Source organism: Dreissena polymorpha, chromosome 14, assembly GCF_020536995.1.
Source record: "Dreissena polymorpha isolate Duluth1 chromosome 14, UMN_Dpol_1.0, whole genome shotgun sequence".
In the NCBI taxonomy this organism is placed as follows: Eukaryota; Metazoa; Mollusca; class Bivalvia; order Myida; family Dreissenidae; genus Dreissena; species Dreissena polymorpha.
Window position 1 is genome coordinate 41,956,086 of NC_068368.1, and position 25,677 is coordinate 41,981,762.

Consider the following 25,677-nt stretch of genomic DNA (forward strand, 5'->3'; position numbering starts at 1 on the left):
AGATCCACGATGATCTGTTATCAGAGAAAGGATCCACGGTGATCTGTTATCAGATGTTCAAATATGATACGCTTTTGTCTCGGAGTACGAGATGTATGTGTATCAATGTATAGATGTGATATGTATTCAGAAAAGATCCACGTTGATCTGTATCCAGATGTCCAGATATGATACGCTGTTGTCTCAAAGTATGAGATTTATGTGTATCAATGTATAGGTGTAATGTTTATTCAGAAAAGATCCACGGTGATGTGTATCCAGATGTTTCAGATTTGATGCGCTGTTGTCTTAGAGCGCGAGATTAATGTGTATCTGTGTATAGATGTGATGTGTATTTAATAAGTAATCACATTGATTTGTTTTAAGATATGCAAATATGTTTTTTTATGAGCATACTGGATGTGCGCCCATTTATATATTAACATGTATCGGAGTAAATATATATGGTTATTTAAAACAAAACAAAAAACTCATAATAAGAAATAAAAATTTGAGGATATTACGATTTGTTTTGTTTGTTTAGGCAGTCAATAATAATAAATATAATATGATTTGTTCTCGTTTCATATGTATGTATTATAAAACATATATATACATGTATATTGTTTCAGCATAGTGGGCATAGCAGAGTATGGGACGATTTTGGTGAATTGAGTGCATATCATAGCTTGGGACACGCGGCTCAGAAGATATTGGACATAGCCAGAGCAGCAAAATCCAAGAATACAATCAAAAAGTATGACCTATATTTTGAAAAATTCCAAAAATGGTGCAGCGAACATGCAAAAGAAGCATGTGTGTGTGTTTTTCTTAGTGATTTAGTGGACAAACAAGTTTATAGACGCGTATTTCTACGGCATAAGTTGGAAGCATGATTTGTTATTACAGCAAAATCCTTGTAATGACAAGCTTGTAAAATTAACATTTGAAGGATGCAAGCGAATTTTGGCCAAGCCAGTGACAAAGAAAGAACCATTAACTGTTGATATGTTAAATAAAATCATTCTACATTTTGGTGTTTGTTGTAATGTTTGTTGTTATTTTGAAAATAATTTATTTATTTTCGGACGAACGAAGTGAGAGAAAATAACTATTGATAATTTAGTGTTATGTGAAATATAATTTCCTTTATTAAATGCAAGCAAACCTTTAATGTAAAATAAAATGAAGTTTTGAAATTTCTTAAAGGAAAAACTAAAAGAGGCAACCCAATTAATATAAATAATTGGAGTTAATAAAATAGAAACAAGGGCTGTTTGTAAAACATGCATGCCCCCCATACGGGCTGTCCGTTGTAGTGGCAGCCATTGTGTGAATAGGATTTTTGTCACTGTGACCTTGACCTTTGACCTAGTGATCTGAAAATCAATAGGGGTCATCTGCGGGTCACGATCAATGTACCTATGAAGTGTCATGATCCTAGGCAAAAGCGTTCTTGAATTATCATCCGAAAATCATTTTACTATTTCGGGTCAACGTGACCTTGACCTTTGACCTTGTGACCTCAAAATCAATAGGGTTAATCTGCAAGTCATGATCAATCTACCTATGAAGTTTCATGATCCTAGGCGTATGCGTTCTTGAGTTATCATCTGAAAACCATTTTACTATTTCAGGTCACCGTGACCTTGACCTTTGACCTAGTGACCTCAAAATCAATAGGGGTCATCTGCGAATCATGATCAATCTACCCATGAAGTTTCATGATCCTAGGCGTATGCGTTCTTGAGTTATCATCGGGAAACCATTTTACTATTTTGGGTCACCGTGACCTTGACCTTTGACCTACTGACCTCAAAATCAATAGGGGTCATCTGCAAGTCATGATCAATCTACCCATGAAGTTTCATGATCCTAGGCGTATGCGTTCTTGAGTTATCATTCAAAAACCATTTTACTATTTCTGGTCACCGTGACCTTTGACCTTGTGACCTCAAAATCAATAGGGGTCATCTGCGAGTCATGGTCAATGTACCTATGAAGTTTCATGATCCTAGGCCCAAGCGTTCTTGAGTTATCGTCTGACAACCACCTGGTGGACGGACAGACCGACCGACCGACAGACATGAGCAAAGCAATATACCCCCTCTTCTTCGAAGATGGGCATAAAAAGTAGGCCCTTACTGGTAAAATAATCAAGAATTATTACCCTGTGAGTACGTAATAATTCATCACTTAGGGTTAAATAAACTGTTGAAACCACTGAACATTTCATTTAGAGATCCTGAAAACCAGGTACCAAAATTGGCACCTCTACAAACATGTGAATCTTCCATCAAAGATAAAGAAAACAGGTCATAATAGCAATTAACCACATAGCATTTAACTTCGGAAATTAAAGATACTTCTTACATATTTCTTCTTGGTATCACTGCCCAGTCAACTGTTTCTTAATAAACCTCACTTTCTAAGAATTGTAAAACAAACAGCATTTGATTGTAACAGGTAATTTGAAAGATAACTTAAGTTTTAAAAAAATCTAAAACAATCAAACCACCATCCATGAGCTTGATGCAGTAAACTTTATCAATCTCAATAGCTGTGGCCTAACAATAGTCAATGATTACAAGAGCGAGTTGCATGTAAAAGAATTTCCAAGAAGATCTGGTCCAGTATAGTAAACCAGAACCAAAACTGTTTAATTTTGTTTGGTAATTGTTGATTTTCTTGACGATTTATGTAAACAATTTAAAATCCTGTTTTGTTGAACATTAGTTACATGTTCTTGGTGCAGCTGGTATTTACCACTTACACAAGAGACTAAAAATTTTTTTTTTTTTTACATAATTTTCATAAATTTATTGCTTGAAATTATTTTTTTTACCCTTGACCTAGAAGGATAACATTGACCTTGTCTTTTCACCACTCAAAATGTGCACGTCCATGAGATACACATGCATGCCAAATATCAAGTTGCTATCATCAATATTGCAAAAGTAATGGGCAATGTTAAAGATGTCAGACCGATGGATGGACAAACTGGCAGACAGCTCAACTGTATATGCCACCCTACCAGGGGCATAAAAACATACAACCACAATGACTGAAGATACCAAAATAATCCAAACACAAATGAACAGACAAGAAATCAGAAGATTTTAACTTAACATAGGAGCACAATAATTTTGTAAAACAGAAGGTCAATGCAGATCATGAAGTATCACAAGCATGGTTTTATTAATAAACAATAATCACATATAAATAGGCTATAAAGATTCTATGCTACACATAAATGACACTGTTCATCATCATGAGGATGTACATCAGCTCGGGGGACCTTTTGTGTAACATGTGGGTTAACAACGTTGACTGTTCACTGCTCAGTCTTCATCTGGCGCTCCACCTCTAGCGTTTTATGTGGGTCCACAACGTCAACTGTTCGAAGCTCAGTCTTTATCTGGCGCTCCACCTCTAGGAAACCCTTGTCCCCTGACACGATTTTGAACGGTATCTCCTTAGGCAGGCGCTCATGCATCATACCCACCTGTAAATATAAGTAGGAAATAAACAAGAGCTGTTTGTAAAACACGCATGCCCCCCAAATGGGCTGTCAGTTGTAGTGGCAGCCATTGTGTGAATACGTTAGAGTATGATTGGCAATTTAAAGAAGAAATACTTGCGTGACTTGCTGATGAGAGTCTGTTGTTTGTTTGTCATAAACTTCAACCAGATATTTTTGAGATATAAAAGAAAGACAAGTCAAAAGTGTAAATATGTTTATCAATTTCAAGTCACTGTGACCTTGACCTTTGACCTAGAGTACTGAAAATCAATAGGGGTCATCTGTCAGTCATGACCAATGTCCCCATGAACTTTCCTGATCCCAGGCTTAAGCATTCTTGAGTTACCACCCGGAAACCATTTAACTGATTCGAGTCACTGTGACCTTGACCTTTGACCTAGTGACCTGAATATCAATAGGGTTCATCTGCCAGTCATGACAAAAGTACCTATGAACTTTCCTGATCCCAGGCCAAAGCGTTCTTGAGTTATCATCCGGAAACCATTTGGTGGACGGACCGACCGACCGACATGTGCAAAACAATATACCCCCTCTTCTTTGAAGGGGGCATAATAAATATGTTTAAAACCTAAAACATCTTATAGCAAACTAGCAGGATATCAATGTCCCCACTTCAACACAGGTAAAACATACATGTACACATCAGAGGTGGCCTCTTGATTGAATTGAAGTAATAGCTGAAAAACACTTGTTATTGTGTTAGTGCATTAAAATTCTCCTTGTTTATATCAATACATCCATGAACTTTCATGTTGAAATCTTGTTTTGTATCTGAGATATAGCCCTGGAAAGTTACTGGTACATCATACACAACAAGGGACAAAATTGTCACAAAACCAGGTTTTCAATTTGAAAAAAAGTCTGATAAAGGGAGACAATGCAAAATGTGCATTATTACCCCCTTGTGTGAGATTCAATCTATTTTTACTCGTGGCAACCTTGATTTCAATTTGAAAAAAAAGTCTGATAAAGGGAGACCAACTCAAAATGTGCATTGGTACTGATTGTTCAAAGTTACCCCACTTGTTTCAAAATAAATAGAGTTTTAGTCGTGGCCACCTTGACTTTGGAGATATTGACTTAATTCTTTCCCTTGACACACCGTCCAATTATGGCGAACAAATATGCCAAATGATTTTAAAATCTCACAATGAATGACAAGCTCATTTATGGCCATTTTTGACCTTTGAACTCAAAAGTGTGACCTTCTCCTTGGAGATATCGACGTCATTCTTTCGCGCGACACACCGCCTAATGATGGTGTACAAATGTGCCAAATGATTTTAATATCTCAAAATGAACGACAAAATTATGGCCCAGACAAGCTTGTTCTGCCCGCCAGCCCACCAGCCGACATTCGCCAATCTAATAACCAGTTTTTCCTTCGGAAAACCTGGTTTAAAACAAACAAGAGGGCCATGATGGCCCTGAATCGCTCACCTGCCTAACCTTGCTACATCAACTTAATATTATCTTCACAAGGTTTTTCTATTATTTAACCTAGTGACCTAGTTTTATACCACAGATGACCCAAATACAATCCCAACCCAGATTTCATCAACATATACATTCTGACAATATTTTATTAAGTTTGGATGAAAACTGTGAATTCTACTGTTAACACAAGTTTTTTTTTAATAAACTTTGACCTAGAGACCTAGTTCAGTTTTTTTTTTTACTAAGAATGTGACGCCGATATTCGGCGTCTTCCCCTACCAGAATTTTTCCCCTTAAAATACAATTTCCCCACCAAAAATATCATTTTTCACCAAAATATAATATTTTCTCTCAAAGAAATGTTTATTTTTCCTTGGGGCATTCGACAATTATCCAAATTGCACCATGTACAACGAATTCGCGCTCTCTCTCTCCAGACGAACACACAACATCTGGGAATCCCAGTTATTCTAAATATAGCTCTTAAATAACGTCATGTAAACTGGGTACCTAATCGTAATAATCATGTGACTATTTTACTGGTTACCGGTCTTGCGCGAGAAGGGTGTTTCGTCAATTAATTACCGGAAACCAGTCGAATTTTCATCCGGGCTATGTGCAAGCCGAGGTATAAACGTGAAAACAGAAAAAAAATGTCTCACAATTAGCGTTCTTACACAAACAAAATAAAACATTCGAACTCGGAATATACTGAACGCATCGAGGCATTTTTTAAGAAAGAATCATCGAAAACCGTTATAACCCAGCAGGATTCCGAGGTAATCAACATCGAATATTGTGAAAGTGAAAGTAGACAATCGGCAGCTGCCGCTCCTTTCCCTTCCAATACTGTAGCAAATCAAGATCGTCAACCCATTCATCATGAAATTGAAATCACAAAATTGAGATCGTCCCCCGGCCCCAGTACAAAAATATAGTTGAAAACATTTCCCATTATTAGATCTACACCTGCAACTTTATTAAGGACTTTGACTTTAATACCTGTTAAATGTGTTTAAGAACAAAAAGGACAGAGACAAGTCTCTTTTGATAAGTTATAGACATTGAAATGAACAGTTTTTATTTTTTCCCTAATATCTCTCATTCGCACTCTTTTTTTCCCCTTTCACCCAGCGTCCAGCGTCTTCCCCTTTCTCTAAAAAAAACCCCTGTAGTTTTTAACCCTAGATGACCTAAATTCGATCCCAACCCAGCTTTTAACAAGACAAACATTCTAAACACATTTCATTAAGATCTGATGAAAACTGTGACCTCTATTGTCTACACAAGGTTTTTTGTATCATTTGACCTAGTGACATAGTTTCTGACCCCAGATGACCCAAATACAATCCCAATCCAGATTTTATCAAGATAAACATTCTGACCAAATTTCATAAAGATTGGATGAAAACTGTAACCTCTATTGTCTACACAAGGTTTTTCTATTATTTGACCTAGTGACCTAGTTTTTGGTCCCAGATGACCCAAATACAATCCCAACCCAGATTTCATCAAGATAAACATTCTAACCAAATTTCATAAAGATTGGATGAAAACTGTGACCTCTATTATTTACACAAGGTTTTTCTATTATTTGACCTAGTGACCTAGTTTTTGACCCCAGATGACCCAAATACAATCCCAACCCAGATTTCATCAAGATAAACATTCTGACCGAATTTCATGAAAATTGGATGAAAATTGTGACATCTATTGTCTACACAAGGTTTTTCTATTATTTGACCTACTGACCTAGTTTTTGACCCCAAATGACCCAAATACAATCCCAACCCAGATTTCATCAATATAAACATTCTGACAAAATTTCATTACGATTGGATGAAAACTGTGACCTCTACTGTCTACACAAACAAATTGTTGACGGACGCACGCACAACGGACGCTGGACATAACACGGTCACATAAGCTCACCATGTCACTTTGCTACAGGTGAGCTAAAAAGGGCAATATCTCTTATTTAAGAAAGATACGGTTATGGTTCTTGTGCGTGGCATTTCTTATCTATAGCTGTACACCCATGAAGTTTCCTGTTGAAATCTTCTTTGGTATCTGATATATAGACCTAAAAAGTTGCATAATTAAAAACAAGAGCTGTCACCATAGGATGACACATGCCCCCTATAAACGCTTTGATAGAAGTTATGAGCATTTAACCATGCTAATTGAAATGCACTAAGTGACCCCGTGACCTAGTTTTTGACCCAGCATGACCCATATTCGAACTTGACCTAGATATTGTCTAGATACAACTTCTGACCTAGTTTGGTAAAGATCGGATGAAAAGTATTTGAAATAGAGAGCGGACACGAAAAGAATTACAGACAGACAGACTGACAGACTTACAGACGGACAGTGTGAAAACTATATACCCCCTTTTCTTCGAAAGGGGGCATAAAAACAACAAAGGGCACTAGCTCTTATTTAAGAAAGTGTAGGGTTAATAACACAGTTTTGGTTCTTATGCATGGCATCCTTCTCATTGATATCTATACAACCAGGAAGTTTCCTCTTTAAATATTAAAAAGTTTCTGAGATATAATATTGAAAAGTTTGTGACCAAGAGACATCTTACAACAAGAGGGCCATCAGGCCCTAAGGCGCTCACCTGAAAGCCAAAGGAACTAGACTATTCTGAAACAAGGGACAAAATTGTCACAAAACCAGGTTTTCATTGTGAAAAAAAAATCTGATAAAGGGAGAAAACTCAAACTGAACTTTTGAAATGACCAAAAAAAATTAACCCCCTTTGTATTTTTTTTTTTTTAAATCTATTTTTAGTCGTGGCGACCTTGACATTGGAGATATTGACGTGATTCTTTCGTGGGACACACCGTCCCATGATGGTGAACAAATGTGCCAAATGATTTTAAAATCTCACAATGAATGACATAGTTATGGACAGGACAAGCTCATTTATGGCCATTTTTGACCTTTGAACTCAAAGTGTGACCTTGACCTTGGAGATATCGACGTAATTATTTCGCGCGACACACCGTCCAATGATGGTGAACAAATGTGCCAAATGATTTTAAAATCTGACGATGAACGACATAGTTATGGCCCGGACAAGCTCATTTATGGCCATTTTTGACCTTTGAACTCAAAGTGTGACCTTGACCTTGGAGATATCGACGTAATTATTTCGCGCGACACACCGTCCAATGATGGTGAACAAATGTGCCAAATGATTTTCAAAATCTGACAATGAACGACATAGTTATGGCCCGGACAAGCTTATTCCGCCAGCCCGCCAGCCAGCCAGCCCGCCAGCCAGCCAGCCAGCCAGCCCGCCCGCATTCGCCAATCTAATAACCAGTTTTTTCCTTCGGAAAACCTGGTTAAAAAATGCAAGCTGATTCATGAAGATTATTTTGGACCAAAAAAGTGACTTTTAACATGTTTTTTTTGTATTTGACCTTGTGACCTAGTTTTTGAGCTCATATGACCCAGCTTCAATCCCTGGCAAAATTTCATTGGGACAAATGTTCTGACCAAGTTTCATGAAGATTGGCCAGTAAATGTGGCGAATATAGTGTCAACAAGTTTTCACTAAAGCCATATAAGGACAACTGCCCCCCCCCTGGTGGCCATGTTTTTCAACAAACCATAACCATTTTCAAACTCACTCAAGCTACATGTATTGTTAGAACAAATGTTCAGATCAAGTTTTATAAAGATTGGATAATAAATGTGACTTCTAGAGTGTTAACAAGGTTTTGTAGTAAATAGCCTTTTAAGGAAAAATGCCACGCCCCCTTGCGGCCATGTTTTTTTACTGATCTCAACCATTTTTGAACTTAGCCCAGATATTATTAGTTCAAATATTCTGACCAAGTTTCATGAGCATTGGACCACAAATGTGACTTCTAGAGTGTTAACAAGGTTTTACCATACAGTAAAGCCATATAAGGAAAACTGCCCCGCCCCATGGGGGCCATGTTTTTCATCCAACTGGAACCATTTTCGAACTCGTCCAAGATATTATTGGCACACATGTTCTGACAGAGTTTCATGAAGATTGGACTAAAAATGTGACTTCTAGAGTGTTAACAAGGTTTTACTATAGCCATATAAGGAAAACTGCCACGCCCCCTGGCGGCCATGTTTTTCAACCAACCGGGACCATTTTCGAACTCGTCCAAGATATTATTGGCACACATGTTCTGACAAAGTTTCATGAAGATTGGACAATAAATGTGACTTCTAGAGTGTTAACAAGGTTTGCTATATATAAAACTGCCACGCCCCCTGGCGGCCATGTTTTTCAATCAACCGGAACCATTTTCGAACTCGTCCAAGTTATTATTGGGACACATGTTCTGAGCAAGTTTCATGAAGATTGGACAATAAATGTGGCCTCTAGAGTGTTAACAAGGTAAATGTTGACGACGCACGACGGACAAAAGGCGATCACAATAGCTCACCGTGAGCACGTTGTGCTCAGGTGAGCTAAAAACAACAAAGGGCAATAACTTTCATTTAAGAAAGATTACTGTTATGGTTCTTAAGCATGGAAATTCTTCTCATAGATATCTATATAACCATGAAGTCTCATGTTAAAATCTTCAAAATTTTCAGAGAAATAGCCATGAAATGTTTGTAAAAGACGGACATAATACAATAAACAACAAACTGCAATAAAGGCATACTTTGAGCACAATGGCATAGTCTGTAGCGTCTTTGGTTGTGCCACATCTCTGATGCAAATAAAACTGCTGTCTCTGCTTCATGTTCTGCAGTAGGACACACTTGCGGGGGTGTCGCCATCGAACCTTGCCCCCTTGGAAGGCCCACACAAACGTCTCATCTGGCAGGGAAAAGGGGGGATGCGTGAAGAAGCAACTATAGTTGTCCAGGTCCAGGAAGATCAAGAGGCGCATACGGGAGAGGTTGGGGGTACTGACTGGGCTGTCAACTATGGGGCTCTTGGAACAGTCCAGCTTGCTCAGCTGGGAGTCTGCTTCCTGTAGAGCAAAGGAATATCAGTCAAGGATGAATTGGTGCTAGACATAATCTTATGTTATTTGAGAAAAGAATAAAATTACAAGAGCAAAGAGTTAATTGGCATAATTATTTAAACGCACGAGAGGACCACCAAGAGGACAATAGCAGCTTCAAGGAACAGAAGCATAAACAAACTTTTCCAAATGACATTTATAAAACTTTAGGAAGTTTTTACTCACCTCACTTCTTGTCGAAGCAACATTATGACTTGAGCCAGGTAACATCAAGTCTGATGGTGTAAAATTACCCTTTTTTCCCTTGGATTTACTCTGTAAATCTATGAAGTCTGGAAATATATATTAACATACTTTAACGCACCGGAACATATACTGTAAATGCAAAAATTCATTATAAAACTAACTTTCCCAGACATGTATTTTCATATGTAGCGTATACATAAATATACATATGTAAGGCAGTTAGTTACATGTACAAAACGAAAGACATATAGTAGACGTGGATAAAACTACAAGAGCAGATAATCTGAAAAGTTTGACTTGACATTTTCACTGTAACATACATTTAAGAGCAGACACACGTTAATAGAGATTGCGGACAAGTTGCACATGTATAGCCATACTAGAAAACATACATAGGCTAAAGACAAACTGGATAAGACAGACAGCAACATGTAGATAAAAACATGCTTTTAGAAACATATATTTTGTCAAGTCAAATAGAGAAAAAGTCGTTAATGTAAGGAGGTCTTACAAGAGCAAAGAACAAAAGCTGTCAGAGGACAGCGCGCTCGACTATTGGAGTGCTTGACAGCCATCATGGAGAAATTGTTAATATTCAATAATGTATACGACGATTTTTCAAAAATAAAAAAAGGAACACAAAATTTATTTTTTTTTGGGGGGGGGGGGTAGGGGGGGTTAAGAGGGCGGTATAATGTGGGGTGTGGTCATTTATTAGACGATCTTTCAAAATAAAAAATAAAAATTTGGGGGGGGTAGGGGGGGTGAGAGGGGGGTATAATGTGTGATGTGGTCATTTATAAGATGATCTTTAAAAATAAAAAAAGGAAAAAAAAAATCTGGGTTGGGGAATGGGGTATTGTTTGGGTGGATTCCATTGTGGTATTCAGGTAAGTGTTGTTTTGTCAAAGTATTAATAAAATCTGATCATAAATAAAGAAGTTATGACAATGTAAGCAAAATGTTCAATTATCTAAGTACAAAAGGGGCAATAATTCTGTCAAAATGCTTGATACAGTTGTCTGCTCTTGTTATTAGGTTGGGGTCATGTTGGTTAGTAAGTATGCAAAATATGAAAGCAATATGTCAAGGGACATAGGAAATATTTCATATATAATAGTCGAGCTAAAAAGGAACAGACATATATGAACAAGAGAGAGGGAGAGACAGACTTGAACAGGTAGAAAAGAACAGACAGACATGATTATGAATGCAAGAAGAGGCACAGACAGACAGGGATAAACAGATAGACTTGTGAAGAAATATGGAACTAGACAATTATGCAAATGCAACCAGAAACATTAACAAATAGACAAAGAGGAATATTTAAATCAAACAGATAGAATGGAACAAAAATGCATGAATATGTCTGAAGAACAGGCACAAACAGTATGTTAGGAACAGACCAAAAAATGACAGATATAAATAACAAAACTGAATATGGCAGGAAATCTTTAAAGCCATACAAGAAAAGGTAAGGCAGAATGAAATGTCACACTTCACTGATACATGAAACAAAACAAAAGACACGAACAAACAAAATAGAAATGGATGACTGATATGACCTTAAATATTCTTTAAAACAAAGTGGAATACAAAGACATGAACAGACATATATACATTTTCACATATTCAACAATAGTCCGGTAAATATTAACAGGGACATATAACTAGGACAAACAGATATGAGTTCATGTAAAAGAAGAAACAGACAAGCAAGGTTTAGTTTTATAATCCATTCCAATACTTAAATGGTCAGTATTTTACCTTCACTTTCATCTGCCTCTCGATATTGCTCGACATGTCCTTTAAAAAGAGATGAAAATATTAAGATCAGTGCTACTTTAAGCAAATCATAAATGTGTTTGCTAACATAGAATTTTTTATGTGGGAAGCAGCTTGCAGCAATAATCTGACAGTATTCTTTAAGTATGATACCTTGGAATTACTACATAAGGATACACTTTCTGATATTATTGGTTACATCATTTCTTCTAAATTCATTTAGCAACATGTTTTGTACGACACACAGAACCAATGAGTTTATTTATGCATCTTGATACTTACTGGCTTTTCCTGATGGTGGGTCTTCTTTGTTCCACTTTACTCCATCATCAGCGTCATCGAAGTTGAAAGCTATATATATAAATACTTGATTTGTTAAATATTCCACTTAAACAATAAAACATTAAACAAGAGGGCCTGAAAGGCCCAAAGTCGCTCACCTGAGATTCAAAGGAAGTGACCTGTTCTGTGCAGCCCAAGATGTCATTAAAACAAATGTTCTAACTAACTTTCATGAATAGTGAACACCCTGGCGGTCACGTTTTTCAACAGACCAGGACCATTTTCGTACACATCTAAGGTAATATTCTGACCAAGTTTCATGAAGATTGGACAATAAATGTGACTTAAGAGTGTTAACAAATTTTTACAATAGCCAAATAAAGAAAAATGCACCGCCCCCTGGTGGCCATGTTTTTCAAACAACTGGAACAATTTTTGAACTCGTCCAAGACATCATTGGGACGAATCTTCTGACCAAGTTTTATGAAGATAAGACAATAAATGTGGCCTCTAGAGTGCTAACAAGGTTTTACTATAGCCATATAAGGAACAAGATGTGTTTGTGAAACACAATGTCCCCCTATATGACGTTTGACCTTGAAGGATGGCCTTGACCTTCACCCTTCACCACTCAAAATGTGCAGTTTCTTGAGATACACACGCATTTCAAATATAAAATTGCTAGCTTCAATATTGCAGAAGTGACATTACATGAGCAATTTTGACCCATATATTTGACCTTGAAGGATGACCTTGACCTGTCACCACTCAAAATGTGCAGCTCCATAAGATACACATGCATGTCAAATATCAAGTTGCTATCTTCAATATTGCAAAACTATTCATAAAATAAGCGATTTGGGCCACATATATTTGACCTCTGGCCTTGAAGGATGACCTTGCCCTTGACCTTTCACCACTCAAAATGTGCAGCTCCATAATATACACATGCATGCCAAATATCAAGTTGCTATCTTCAATATTGCAAAAGTATTCATAAAATAAGCGATTTGGGCCACATATATTTGACCTCTGACCTTGAAGGATGACCTTGACCTTTCACCACTCAAAATGTGCAGCTCCATGAGATACACATGCATGCCAAATATGAAGTTGCTATCTTCAATATTGCAAAAGAATTCATAAAATGAGCGATTTTGGCCACATATATTTGACCTCTGACCTTGAAGGATGACCTTGACCTTTCACCACTCAAAATGTGCAGCTTCATGAGATACACATGCATGCCAAATATGAAGTTGCTATCTTCAATATAGCAAAAGTTATTGCAAAATGTTAAAGTTGGCGCAAATATATTATATTTCATATATAATAGTCGAGCTAAAAAGGAACAGACATATATGAACAAGAGAGAGGGAGAGACAGACTTGAACAGGTAGAAAAGAACAGACAGACATGATTATGAATGCAAGAAGAGGCACAGACAGACAGGGATAAACAGATAGACTTGTGAAGAAATATGGAACTAGACAATTATGAAAATGCAACCAGAAACATTAACAAATAGACAAAGAGGAATATTTAAATCAAACAGATAGAATGGAACAAAAATGCATGAATATGTCTGAAGAACAGGCACAAACAGTATGTTAGGAACAGACCAAAAAATGACAGATATAAATAACAAAACTGAATATGGCAGGAAATCTTTAAAGCCATACAAGAAAAGGTAAGGCAGAATGAAATGTCACACTTCACTGATACATGAAACAAAACAAAAGACACGAACAAACAAAATAGAAATGGATGACTGATATGACCTTAAATATTCTTTAAAACAAAGTGGAATACAAAGACATGAACAGACATATATACATTATCACATATTCAACAATAGTCCGGTAAACATTAACAGGGACATATAACTAGGACAAACAGATATGAGTTCATGTAAAAGAAGAAACAGACAAGCAAGGTTTAGTTTTATAATCCATTCCAATACTTAAATGGTCAGTATTTTACCTTCACTTTCATCTGCCTCTCGATATTGCTCGACATGTCCTTTAAAAAGAGATGAAAATATTAAGATCAGTGCTACTTTAAGCAAATCATAAATGTGTTTGCTAACATAGAATTTTTTATGTGGGAAGCAGCTTGCAGCAATAATCTGACAGTATTCTTTAAGTATGATACCTTGGAATTACTACATAAGGATACACTTTCTGATATTATTGGTTACATCATTTCTTCTGAATTCATTTAGCAACATGTTTTGTACGACACACAGAACCAATGAGTTTATTTATGCTTCTTGATACTTACTGGCTTTTCCTGATGGTGGGTCTTCTTTGTTCCACTTTGCTCCATCATCAGCGTCATCGAAGTTGAAAGCTATATATATAAATACTTGATTTGTTAAATATTCCACTTAAACAATAAAACATTAAACAAGAGGGCCTGAAAGGCCCAAAGTCGCTCACCTGAGATTCAAAGGAAGTGACCTGTTCTGTGCAGCCCAAGATGTCATTAAAACAAATGTTCTAACTAACTTTCATGAATAGTGAACACCCTGGCGGTCACGTTTTTCAACAGACCAGGACCATTTTCGTACACATCTAAGGTAATATTCTGACCAAGTTTCATGAAGATTGGACAATAAATGTGACTTAAGAGTGTTAACAAATTTTTACAATAGCCAAATAAAGAAAAATGCACCGCCCCCTGGTGGCCATGTTTTTCAAACAACTGGAACAATTTTTGAACTCGTCCAAGACATCATTGGGACGAATCTTCTGACCAAGTTTTATGAAGATAAGACAATAAATGTGGCCTCTAGAGTGCTAACAAGGTTTTACTATAGCCATATAAGGAACAAGATGTGTTTGTGAAACACAATGTCCCCCTATATGACGTTTGACCTTGAAGGATGGCCTTGACCTTCACCCTTCACCACTCAAAATGTGCAGTTTCTTGAGATACACACGCATTTCAAATATAAAATTGCTAGCTTCAATATTGCAGAAGTGACATTACATGAGCAATTTTGACCCATATATTTGACCTTGAAGGATGACCTTGACCTGTCACCACTCAAAATGTGCAGCTCCATAAGATACACATGCATGTCAAATATCAAGTTGCTATCTTCAATATTGCAAAAGTATTCATAAAATAAGCGATTTGGGCCACATATATTTGACCTCTGACCTTGAAGGATGACCTTGCCCTTGACCTTTCACCACTCAAAATGTGCAGCTCCATAATATACACATGCATGCCAAATATCAAGTTGCTATCTTCAATATTGCAAAAGTATTCATAAAATAAGCGATTTGGGCCACATATATTTGACCTCTGACCTTGAAGGATGACCTTGACCTTTCACCACTCAAAATGTGCAGCTCCATGAGATACACATGCATGCCAAATATGAAGTTGCTATCTTCAATATTGCAAAAGAATTCATAAAATGAGTGATTTTGGCCACATATATTTGACCTCTGACCTTGAAGGATGACCTTGACCTTTCACCACTCAAAATGTGCAGCTTCATGAGATACACATGCATGCCAAATATGAAGTTGCTATCTTCAATATAGCAAAAGTTATTGCAAAATGTTAAAGTTGGCGCAAACCAACCAACCAACCAACCAACCAACAGACCAACCAACCAACAGACAGGGCAAAAACAATATGTCCCTCACTTATATAGTGGGGGACATAAAAATGCCCCGCTACCTGGTGCCCATGTTTTTAAACCAACCAGAACTATTTTTCAACACATCTAAGATATCATTGGAACAAATCTTCTGACCAAGTTTTATGATGATGGGAAAATAAATGTGGCCTCTATAGTGTTAACAAGTTTTTACTAAAGCTATATAAGAAAAAATGCCCCTCCTCCTGGTGGACATGTTTTTCAACCAACCCGAACAATTTTCGAACTTGTCCAAGATATCATTAGGATAAATCTTCTGATCAAGTATCATGAAGATCGGAAATAAATATGGCCCCAAGAATGTTAACAAGGTTTTACTAAAGCCATATATAGCCATATAAGCAAAAATGCCCCACCCCCTGGTGGCGATGTTTTTCAAGCAACCAAAACCATTTTCAAACTTGTCAAAGATATCGTTAGGACAAATCCTCTAACCAAGTTTCATGATGATCGGACAATAAATGTGGCCTCTAGAGTTTTAACAAGGTTTTACTATAGCTATATAAGGAAAAATGCCACGCCCCCTTGGCGGCGATGTTTTTCAACCAACCAGAACCATTTTCGAACTTGTTCGATATATCATTGATGCAAATCTTTTGACCAAGTTTCATAAAAATCAGACAATCAATGTGGCCTCTAGAGTGTTAACAAGGTTTTACTATAGCCATACAAGGAAAAATGCCCCGCCCCATGGCGGCCATGTTTTTCAACCAACCGGTACCATTTTCAAACTCATCCAAGATTATATTGGGACAAATCTTCTGACCAAGTTTCATGAAAATCGGACAATAAATGAGGCCTCTAAAGTGTTAACAAGGTTTTACTATAGCCAAATAAGGAAAAATGCCCCGCCCCCTGGCAACCATGTTTTTCAGCGACCATGACCATTTTCGAACTCGTCCAAGGCAATCACAAAAGCTCACCATGAGCACATTGTGCTCAGGCGAGCTAAAAACATAGAGATATGAAGATATACTATGCCCAATAATGAATATGCATTGCAAATGAAAAAGAAGTAGGAGTAACGATAGAGACAAAACTGAAATTTGATAACTGTGTTCATTTACTAAACCAAGTAAATAAAGCCAACAAAGTAATGGGATTAGTAAGATGATCGTTTAAATATCTAGATAATAGAAGCTTCAAATTATTATTATTAAGTCCATCGTTAGACCACACCTAAAATATGCTAGTAACATATGGAGTCCATCTAAAATTAAAGACATTGATAACATAGAAAATGTACAACTAAGAGCAACCAAAATGTTACCAAATCTTAAGGATATGACAAACAAACTAGAATTTTTAGTCCGAATATGTGGGTCCACAACGATGGCTCGTTTCTGCTCAGTCTTCATCTGGCACTCCACCTCTAGGAAACGCATGTCCCCAGACACGATTGTGAACGGTATCCCCATAGGCAGGCGCTCATGCATCATACCCACCTGTAAATATCAGTAGGAAATAAACATAAAAATAAACACACATGCCCCCCAAATGGGCTGTCAGTTGTAGTTGCAACCATTGTGTGAATACGTTAGAGTATGATTGGCAATTTAAAGAAGAATTGCTCACGTGACTCATGGAGTTGCTGATGAGTGTCTGTTGTTTATTTGTCATAAACTTCAACCACATATTTTTGCGATATTAAATAAAGACAAGTCAAAAGTGTACATATGTTAATCAATTTCAAGTCACTAAGACCTTGACCTTTGACTACTGAAAATCAATAGGGGTCATCTGTCAGTCATGACCAATGTCCCTATGAACTCTCCTGATCCCAGACTTAAGCGTTCTTGATTTATCATCCAGAAACCATTTTACTGCTTTGAGACACTGTGACCTTGAACTTTGACCTAGTGACATGAAAATCAATAGGGGTCATCTGCCGGTCATGACCAATGTCTTTATGAACTTTCCTGATACCAGGCCTAAGAGTTCTTGAGTTATCATCCGGAAACCATTTTACTGCTTAAGGTCACTGTCATCTGGAACTTTGACCTAGAGTCCTGAAAATCTATAGGGGTCATCTGTCGGTCATGACCAATGTCCCCATGAACTTTCCTGATCCTAAACCTAAGCATTCGTGAGTTATCATCCCGAGCCCATTTTACTGCTTCAAGTCACTGTGACCTTGACTTTTGACCTATAAACCTGTAAATTAAGAGGGGTCATCTGCCAGTCTTGATCAATGTACCTATGAACTTTCCTGATCCCAAGCATAAGCGTTCTTGAGTTATCATCCGGAAACCATTTGGTGGACAGACCGACTTAAGGACCCACATGTGCAAAACAATATACCCCCTCTTCTTCGAAGGGGGCATTATAAATATGTTTAAAACCTAAAACATCTTATAGCAAACTAGCAGGATATCAATGTCCCCACTTCAACACAGGTAAAACATACATGTACACATCAGAGGTGGCCTCTTGATTGAATTGAAGTAATAGCTGAAAAACACTTTTGTGTCATAATCGTCAGAATGGGCGACCTCAGTCTCTCCTGAATATTCCCAAGTCACAGGTATGTCCTTAAAGTTTTTAATTGATTAGTTACTTAAATTGATGCTGCTGTGCTACATATTGCAGATTTATCCCCTAATATCTCTGCAATTAGGTAATATGATTTTGCATTTTGACACACACTTTTAAAATGTATGTTAACTAAAATATATTATTGCTACATGTTCAAATTGAATTACAATGTATATACAAAAACAAGAAATGTGTTTGTGAAACACTATGCCCCCCCCCCATATATTTGACCTTTGACCTTGAAGGATGACCTTGACCTTTCACCACTCAAAATGTGCAGCTCCATGAGATACACATGCATGCCAAAAATCAAGTTGCTATATTCAATATTGCAAAAGTTATTACCAAGGTTAAAGTTTTGGGACAGACAGACACACACATACAATGACAGACAGACAGGCCAAAAACAATATACCTCCTCTTCTTTGAAGGTGGGCATAAAAACAAACAAGAGCACTGCATAACGGGTGCCAACGGTCGGCTGCGGGTGCAGTTTTAAATAAATAAAAGATTGTCAGAATTATTATTATTTTATTTTTTTTGAGAGGTCACAGTGACGTTGATCTTTGACCTGGTGATCCAAAACTGGGTGTGGCGTGTAGAACTCATCAAGGTGCATCTACATATGAAGTTTCAAAGTTGTATGTGGAAGCACTTTGATTTTAGAGACAAATGTCAACGTTTTAGCACGACATGGACGGCAGACGGCGGACCCCGAGCTGGCTATGACAATACCTCGGGTTTTCTCCGAAACAGAAGAGCTAATAAACAGGAATTATCAGCCCTAGCTCACTTGTCTGAAACATGGAGAAACTACAAGTGGCACGGCAGAGGCAGACGCGTATCCCCTTGCCACATAGATGTTATATTAATAGGCAATTTTGGGTGGACAAGGCCTATGTTGGTTGGGCCTGGGGTGGGTAATGTGGACATGGATGGTCGAGATAGACCGTGTTGTCATAACAGATGTTCAGTTTTTATTTGAAGTCAATTGGTGAATAAATGAAATAGAGGATATTTGTTCATGTCAGTGTAAGATCGTTTGTTATTTCACGAGTGATCATAGAAAATATATTTTCACGAGTGAAAATATAATTTTTCTATGATCACGAGTGAAATAACAAACGATCTTACACTGACATGAACAATTTTTTTGTTTCTTTTATGCCCCTTTTTCAAGAACATAATTAACAGCTGTTTCCCTTTTGCTGAAAAGTTACCCTTTCTCGGAGTTTCTCCCGTGGCGTGGCTCAATATATTTCAAAACACGAAATGACGTCATTATACCAGCGAAATTCTCCAGTTAAACTCTTTTACAATGTAAATAAATGGTGAAAAAGCATCAAATAAAAAAAAAATGTGTTGGAATCATTGGAATGCCGATTTTAATTCACTCGTGATCATAGAATATTTATTATATATATTAAATTATTTATGATAATCTAAAAATAGAAAAAGGAGTTCCGAAAATTTGTTCTTTTCACCGATGAAAATAACAATTTTTTCTTTTCACTGCTGTTCTTTCACTGCAGAAATGTCATATTTTATCATTAGGTATAAAAGAAGAAGTTATATTAAAAAACATTTTTTTGGTATGAAAAAATGTTGGGTACAAAAAATTTCGGTACAAAAAATTATGCCCCCAAAAAATTTTGGGTACGAAACAAAGTTTGGGTACAACAAAAAATTTGGGTACGAAAAAAAATGGGTACGAACAAAAATTTGGGTACGAAAAACAATTTGGGTACGAAAAAAATGGGTACCAAATAAAATGTGGTTACTAAAAAAAAATTGGGTACGAAAAAAAATGGTTACAAATTTTTTTGGGTATGAACATAAAATTGCGGGAAGGGGAAGTTGTACCCATGGACCTCTTGATAAATTTAAAAGAGGACGGGAACCAAGCTGCCTTTACCTTTATCATTGCCCTGGGGTGGGTAATGTGGACATGGATGGTCGAGATACACTGTGTTGTCATAAGAGATGTTCAGTACATGTATTAATTTAAAGTAATTTGGTGAATAAATGATAAGTTATGTTAAAACAAAATTTTGGGTGGGCGTAGTGGGCCACTATCTCCTCCTACACTATTAGCATTAGAACCTTGAAACTTACACACATAGTAGCTATGAGCATATGTGTGACAGTGCTCTATTTGGAATTTTGATCTGACCCCTAGGTCAAAAGTTATTATCATGTGCGTCGTCATATCATATGGGAGTCCATATGCACCCCTTCATAAACATGGGTGCAGTTCAGCGCAGCGAATCCGTGCGCTTCACTAAACAGACGTCGTTTGAGACAAATTGAGGAAAATAATGAATAAACTTCATAAACATGTTAAATTTACCTGAATGGCAACCTACGGATGTTATCCTTTGCATGCACCCTATAAAAACAAGACGATGTTTCAACACACTTTTCTCGCTGACATGTTTATGTTTAAATTTGAAACAGTGTACTGTGAAACCATTATTATTCGTCCGACATTAATTTTCGCCTTTTTCGTCCTTCGACCGATGGACGAATTCAAGATCCTAACGAACAATCATGTCCCATATTTGAAACAAATAAGACTGAATTACCGTAGGCATGAGGCATTTAAATCCAGCGTAATCCACGCATATACACAGGGCTCGAAATTAACACTCGCACACTCGCAAAATGCGAGAAAAAAAGATTGCAAGGTAAGTTATAAGCCACTAGTATTTTTTGCAAATAAAGAAATAGTGAAAAAAAAACGAATTATATTGCTTTAATGCGTTCGACGGCGTGAACGCTAAACCGTGGGTCAATTTTTTGAACGTCCGAATACCCATATGCGGAAGCGCGCACCTTGTTTGTTGACTGGTATACTTATAATACAGCTACACAGATGGTATTGATACAAAGAACATGAAACAGTCGACTATTCACACTCAAGTTTAATCCGGTTTTGACACAAAGGGGTGTTCATTATACAGTGTACTGACAACTGACATTTCCTGTAAAACGCGAATGCAATAAGGCTGTATCGAATGCGTCGACTTCGTTTAGGTATAATAGTGTTGATTAGCGCTAATTGTTAACAACTTTATTACCCATTGTGTGTATTGTGTTTTTCAGGGGTGTTGCAGATTATACAGCCTACACGCGGCGAATCCGGATTAAAGACAATACTATTAAACGCAATTAAAATATGACGATGTGTGATCAACACCTGACTGAAATATATTCTGCGCTTTGTTACAAATTAATAAAGAGCATTTTGATTTGTGTTTGGTTGTTTGGTTTCAAATATTTACGATGCAAAACGCTTGAAACTTTAATGAAATATGACCAAAATAATTTGCTTACGCTAATTATAACCCATAATGTTCGCACCTTCTCTAATTGGCGCCGATAAAGGTAAGATTGTTATCAGTTTGACCGTGATAGTAATGGAAAAAGACTAATTGGCAATTGGCTTCGTTGTTTAAAACACTCGTTAATGATTATTCAGTCCCACTTATCCGCTAATCATAACAAATAACGTGTCAATGACATAAAATAATAAGGGACAGTCACTATCACCTAAAATAACAGACTTGCTAATTGGCATATGCCAAACAAGGCCCACCTCCTGCAAGTGACTACCAAGTGTCACCTCTCTTTCCCCAGCACGATTTTTTCGCAACCGTGTATTACATGTATTGCAAACAAATCGGACGTTTTTTTTCAAAACCAGAAATGGACGAATTTAAGAGCGGACGAAGTAGTCATTTTTATGAAAAGGGCGAAATTGTGTGCCGACGAAAATAAATGGTTTCACAGTATTCTGTATTGAATACCACATCCTTATCGACTTTATAGGCTGGAGCACATAACCCGATGTGCAAAATATTGGTGTACTGCGACCTAACCAATATTGGGTCAATTTTCCAATATGGAGGATACAGCTTACAAAACAAAACCTAAGTCAATAAAATCTATTATTTCTTGCTTTAACGGTACCATTTGGATGAGTTTGTGGTTTAGATAGGTAAACTTTAATAAGTTCTTGCAGTTTCAGTGTTCCTTAACCCTTGCATTGTTGATAACATTTTGCACCCATGGACAAGAGAGAGCGCATTGCAACTCTAAGCAACCCATTGGGATATAAAGCTTCGAGTTTAATTATTGCAACTAGTAAAATGAGTTCATTTTACCCATTTATTTACCCATAACTTTTGACCCAGGGGTCAGATAAAATATCCGTCTCCATTGCACAAAGAACAAGAGATGTGTTTGACAGAAACACAATGCTCCCTTCTGCGCCGCTTTGAAGCAAAATATTTGACCTTTGACCTGGAAGGATGATCTTGACCATGACCTTACACCACTCAAAATGTGCAGCTCCTTGAGATACACATGCATGCCAAATATCAAGTTGCTATCTTCAATATTGCAAAAGTTATGACCAATGTTAAAGTTTTCGGACGGACAGACTGACTGACAGACAGACAGACGGACTGACAGCAGTTCAAAAACTATATGCCACCCTTCAGAGGCATAAAAACAGACTAATGGACACACCATGCTGACACTATATTCCTCTGCTTTTGGGGAGAATAAAAAGTGCAGCAATTAAAGACCACTGGTAAGTAGTATACCGAGAGCTCTTTAATTAATATTTAATTATACATGTATATTGTTTAAAGGCATACTATGAGCACAATGGCAAAGTCTGCAGCGTCCTTGGTGGTGCCAACATTCTGGTGAAGATAGAACTGCCTTTTCTTTTTCATGTCCTGCAGCAGGACACAATTGTCGGGCTCGTTCCAGTGAAACTTGCCCCCGTGGAAGGCCCACACAAACGTCCCTTTTGGCAGGAGAAAGGGGGGACTCGTGAAGAAGTCCCTGCAGTTTTCGAGGGCCAGGAAGATCAAGTGGTGCATACGCAAGAGGTTGGGGATGCTGACTGGGCTGTCAACTATGGGGCTCCTGGAACAGTCCAGCTTGCTCAGCTGGGAGTCTGCTTCCTGTAGAGCAAAGGCATGTTAGCAAATGTCAAGGATGAATTGGTGCTAGACATAATCTTATGTTATTTGAAAAAAGAATAAAATTACAAGAGCAAAAAGTTAATGGGCATAATTATTTAAACACACTAGAAATGTCCAAAGAAAGGGTACTCAACTCTTTCTTCACTTTGATAGTATAAAATGTACATTTCCTGTCTGTGATCTTACATAAGGTTCCCCAAGACTAGAAGATTCAACTGAATATTCGTAGAACTAATTAACAAAAGGAGGACAATAAGGGCTTCAAGGAACAGAAGCATAAACAAACTTTTCCAAATGACATTTATAACAAGAGCTGTCGGTAGGACAGGATGCTCGACTTTTCTAAGTCTTGATAGAGTAATAAATGCTTGATATTGAAGCAAAAGGAGTATCAAGAATTTAATAAACAAAATTAAAATAAATATTCAAAGTTACTCCATTAAAAAAATGGCCATAATTCCGTGAAAATGCCAACCAGAGTTATGCAACGTGTCCTGTACAGTCCCCTAATGATAGTTAGCAAGTGTTCCAAGTCTGATAGCAATAGCTATGATACTTTAGGAGTAAAATGGACCAAAACACGAAACTTAACCAAATTTTCAATTTTCAAAGTATAAAAGGGGCCACAATTCTGTCAAAATGCTAGTCAGAGTAACATAACTTTGTTTGCACAGTCCCCTTATGATAGTTAGTAAGTTTTGCAAGTATGAAAGCAATAGCTTTGATACTTTAGGAATAAAGTGGACCTTAGCAAAAAAAAAATTAATAATTTTTCTATTTTCTTAGTATAAAAGGGGCCATAATTCTGTCAAAATCCAGTCAGGGTTACATAACTTTGCCTGCACAGTCACTTTATGATAGTTGGTAAGTGTTGCAAGTATGAAAGCAATAGCTTTGATACTTTAGGAATAAAGTGGACCTAAACACTAAACTTAACCAAATTTTCAATTTTCTAAGTATAAAAAGGGAACATAATTCTGTCAAAATGCCAGCCAGAGTTATCTTACTTTGCCTGACCCATCAAAGTAAGTAAGTGTAGCAAGTTTGAATGCAAAAGCTTTGATACTTTAAGTTTATGAAACAAAAGGGCTTGAAAGGCCCAAAGTCGCTCACCTGAGGTACAAAGGAACTGACCTGATCAGTGCAGCCCAAAGATATCATTAGAACAAATGTTCTGACCAATTTTCATGAAGAATGATCTATAAATGTAAATTTTTGAGTGCTAACAAGGTTTTATTAGAGCCATTTTAGGATAAACTCCCCGATCACTGATGGCGATGTTTTTCAAAAGACTGGAACTATTTTCGAACTAATCCAAGATATCATTTACACAAATTATCTGATCAAGTGTTAACAAGATTGGACAATAAATGTGTCTTTTAGAGTGTTACGAGTTTTAATGTAGCCATATCATGGAAAATGCCCCGCCACCTAGCAGCCATGTTTTTCAATCAATCGGAACCATTTTTGAACTGCGGCCATGTTTGTCAACCAACTGGAATCATTTTCAAACACATCCAAGATACCATTAAGAAAAATCTTCTTACCAAGTTCCATGAAGATCGATCAATAATTGTGGCCTCTAGAGTGTTTACAAGGTTTTACTATAGCCATAAATATATTAGGAAAATGTCACGCCCTCTGGCGGCCATTTTTTTCAAGCAACCGTAACCATTTATAACTCGTCCAAGATATCATTGAAACAAATCTGCTCACCAATGTCATGAAGATCTTACAATAACTGTGTTCTTTAGAGTGTTAACAAAGTTTTGCTATGGCCATATAAGGAACAAGAGCACCGCATAACGGGTGCCACGCTCGGCTGCGAAAGCTTGACAGAATTTTTTTTAAGATGTCACAGTGACCTTGACCTTTGACCTAGTGACCCAACAAGAGATGTGTATGTCATAAACACAATGCCCCCTACTGCGCCGCATTGAAAAAACATTTATATTTATCATTTGGCAGGTATAGAAATCATCTCCCTTTAAAGGTTATTACTTCCCTTGAATTTTGTCCAATCCAACCGGGGAAAGGGGGGGGGGGGAGGGTCTCACAGTCAATTATGACCATGTCAGACATCACTGACAACCAAGGCCTGTGGTTTAAAAGAGATCATAGCCATAGTTGATCATGTATCTATGGACACAAGTCCACAGGTATGTAATGAACATCAAAGAAATTATAATTATATCATTAAAAAAAAAACTT

General features: G+C 37.1%; 1 protein-coding gene across 6 annotated transcripts in view; it reads right to left on the reverse strand.

The window, feature by feature from the left end:
- Positions 1-1,100: 1,100 nt before the first annotated feature.
- Positions 1,101-25,677, reverse strand: part of LOC127858457 (uncharacterized) — a 41,303-nt gene continuing 16,726 nt past the window's right edge. For 2 of the 6 annotated variants that reach the window (XM_052395635.1, XM_052395634.1), the window contains exons 8-16: positions 23,131-23,445; positions 17,229-17,376; positions 14,536-14,604; positions 14,236-14,274; positions 12,253-12,321; positions 11,953-11,991; positions 10,165-10,271; positions 9,631-9,945; positions 1,101-3,484 (exon numbers count right to left, since the gene is read on the reverse strand). In XM_052395635.1, the coding sequence (XP_052251595.1) occupies positions 3,314-3,484; positions 9,631-9,945; positions 10,165-10,271; positions 11,953-11,991; positions 12,253-12,321; positions 14,236-14,274; positions 14,536-14,604; positions 17,229-17,376; positions 23,131-23,445 (1,272 nt within the window). In that variant the 3' untranslated portion in view covers positions 1,101-3,313. The remainder of the gene's footprint in view (positions 3,485-9,630; positions 9,946-10,164; positions 10,272-11,952; positions 11,992-12,252; positions 12,322-14,235; positions 14,275-14,535; positions 14,605-17,228; positions 17,377-23,130; positions 23,446-25,677) is intronic. The other 4 variants (XR_008038940.1, XM_052395637.1, XM_052395638.1 and 1 more) reach the window with 4 other exon arrangements.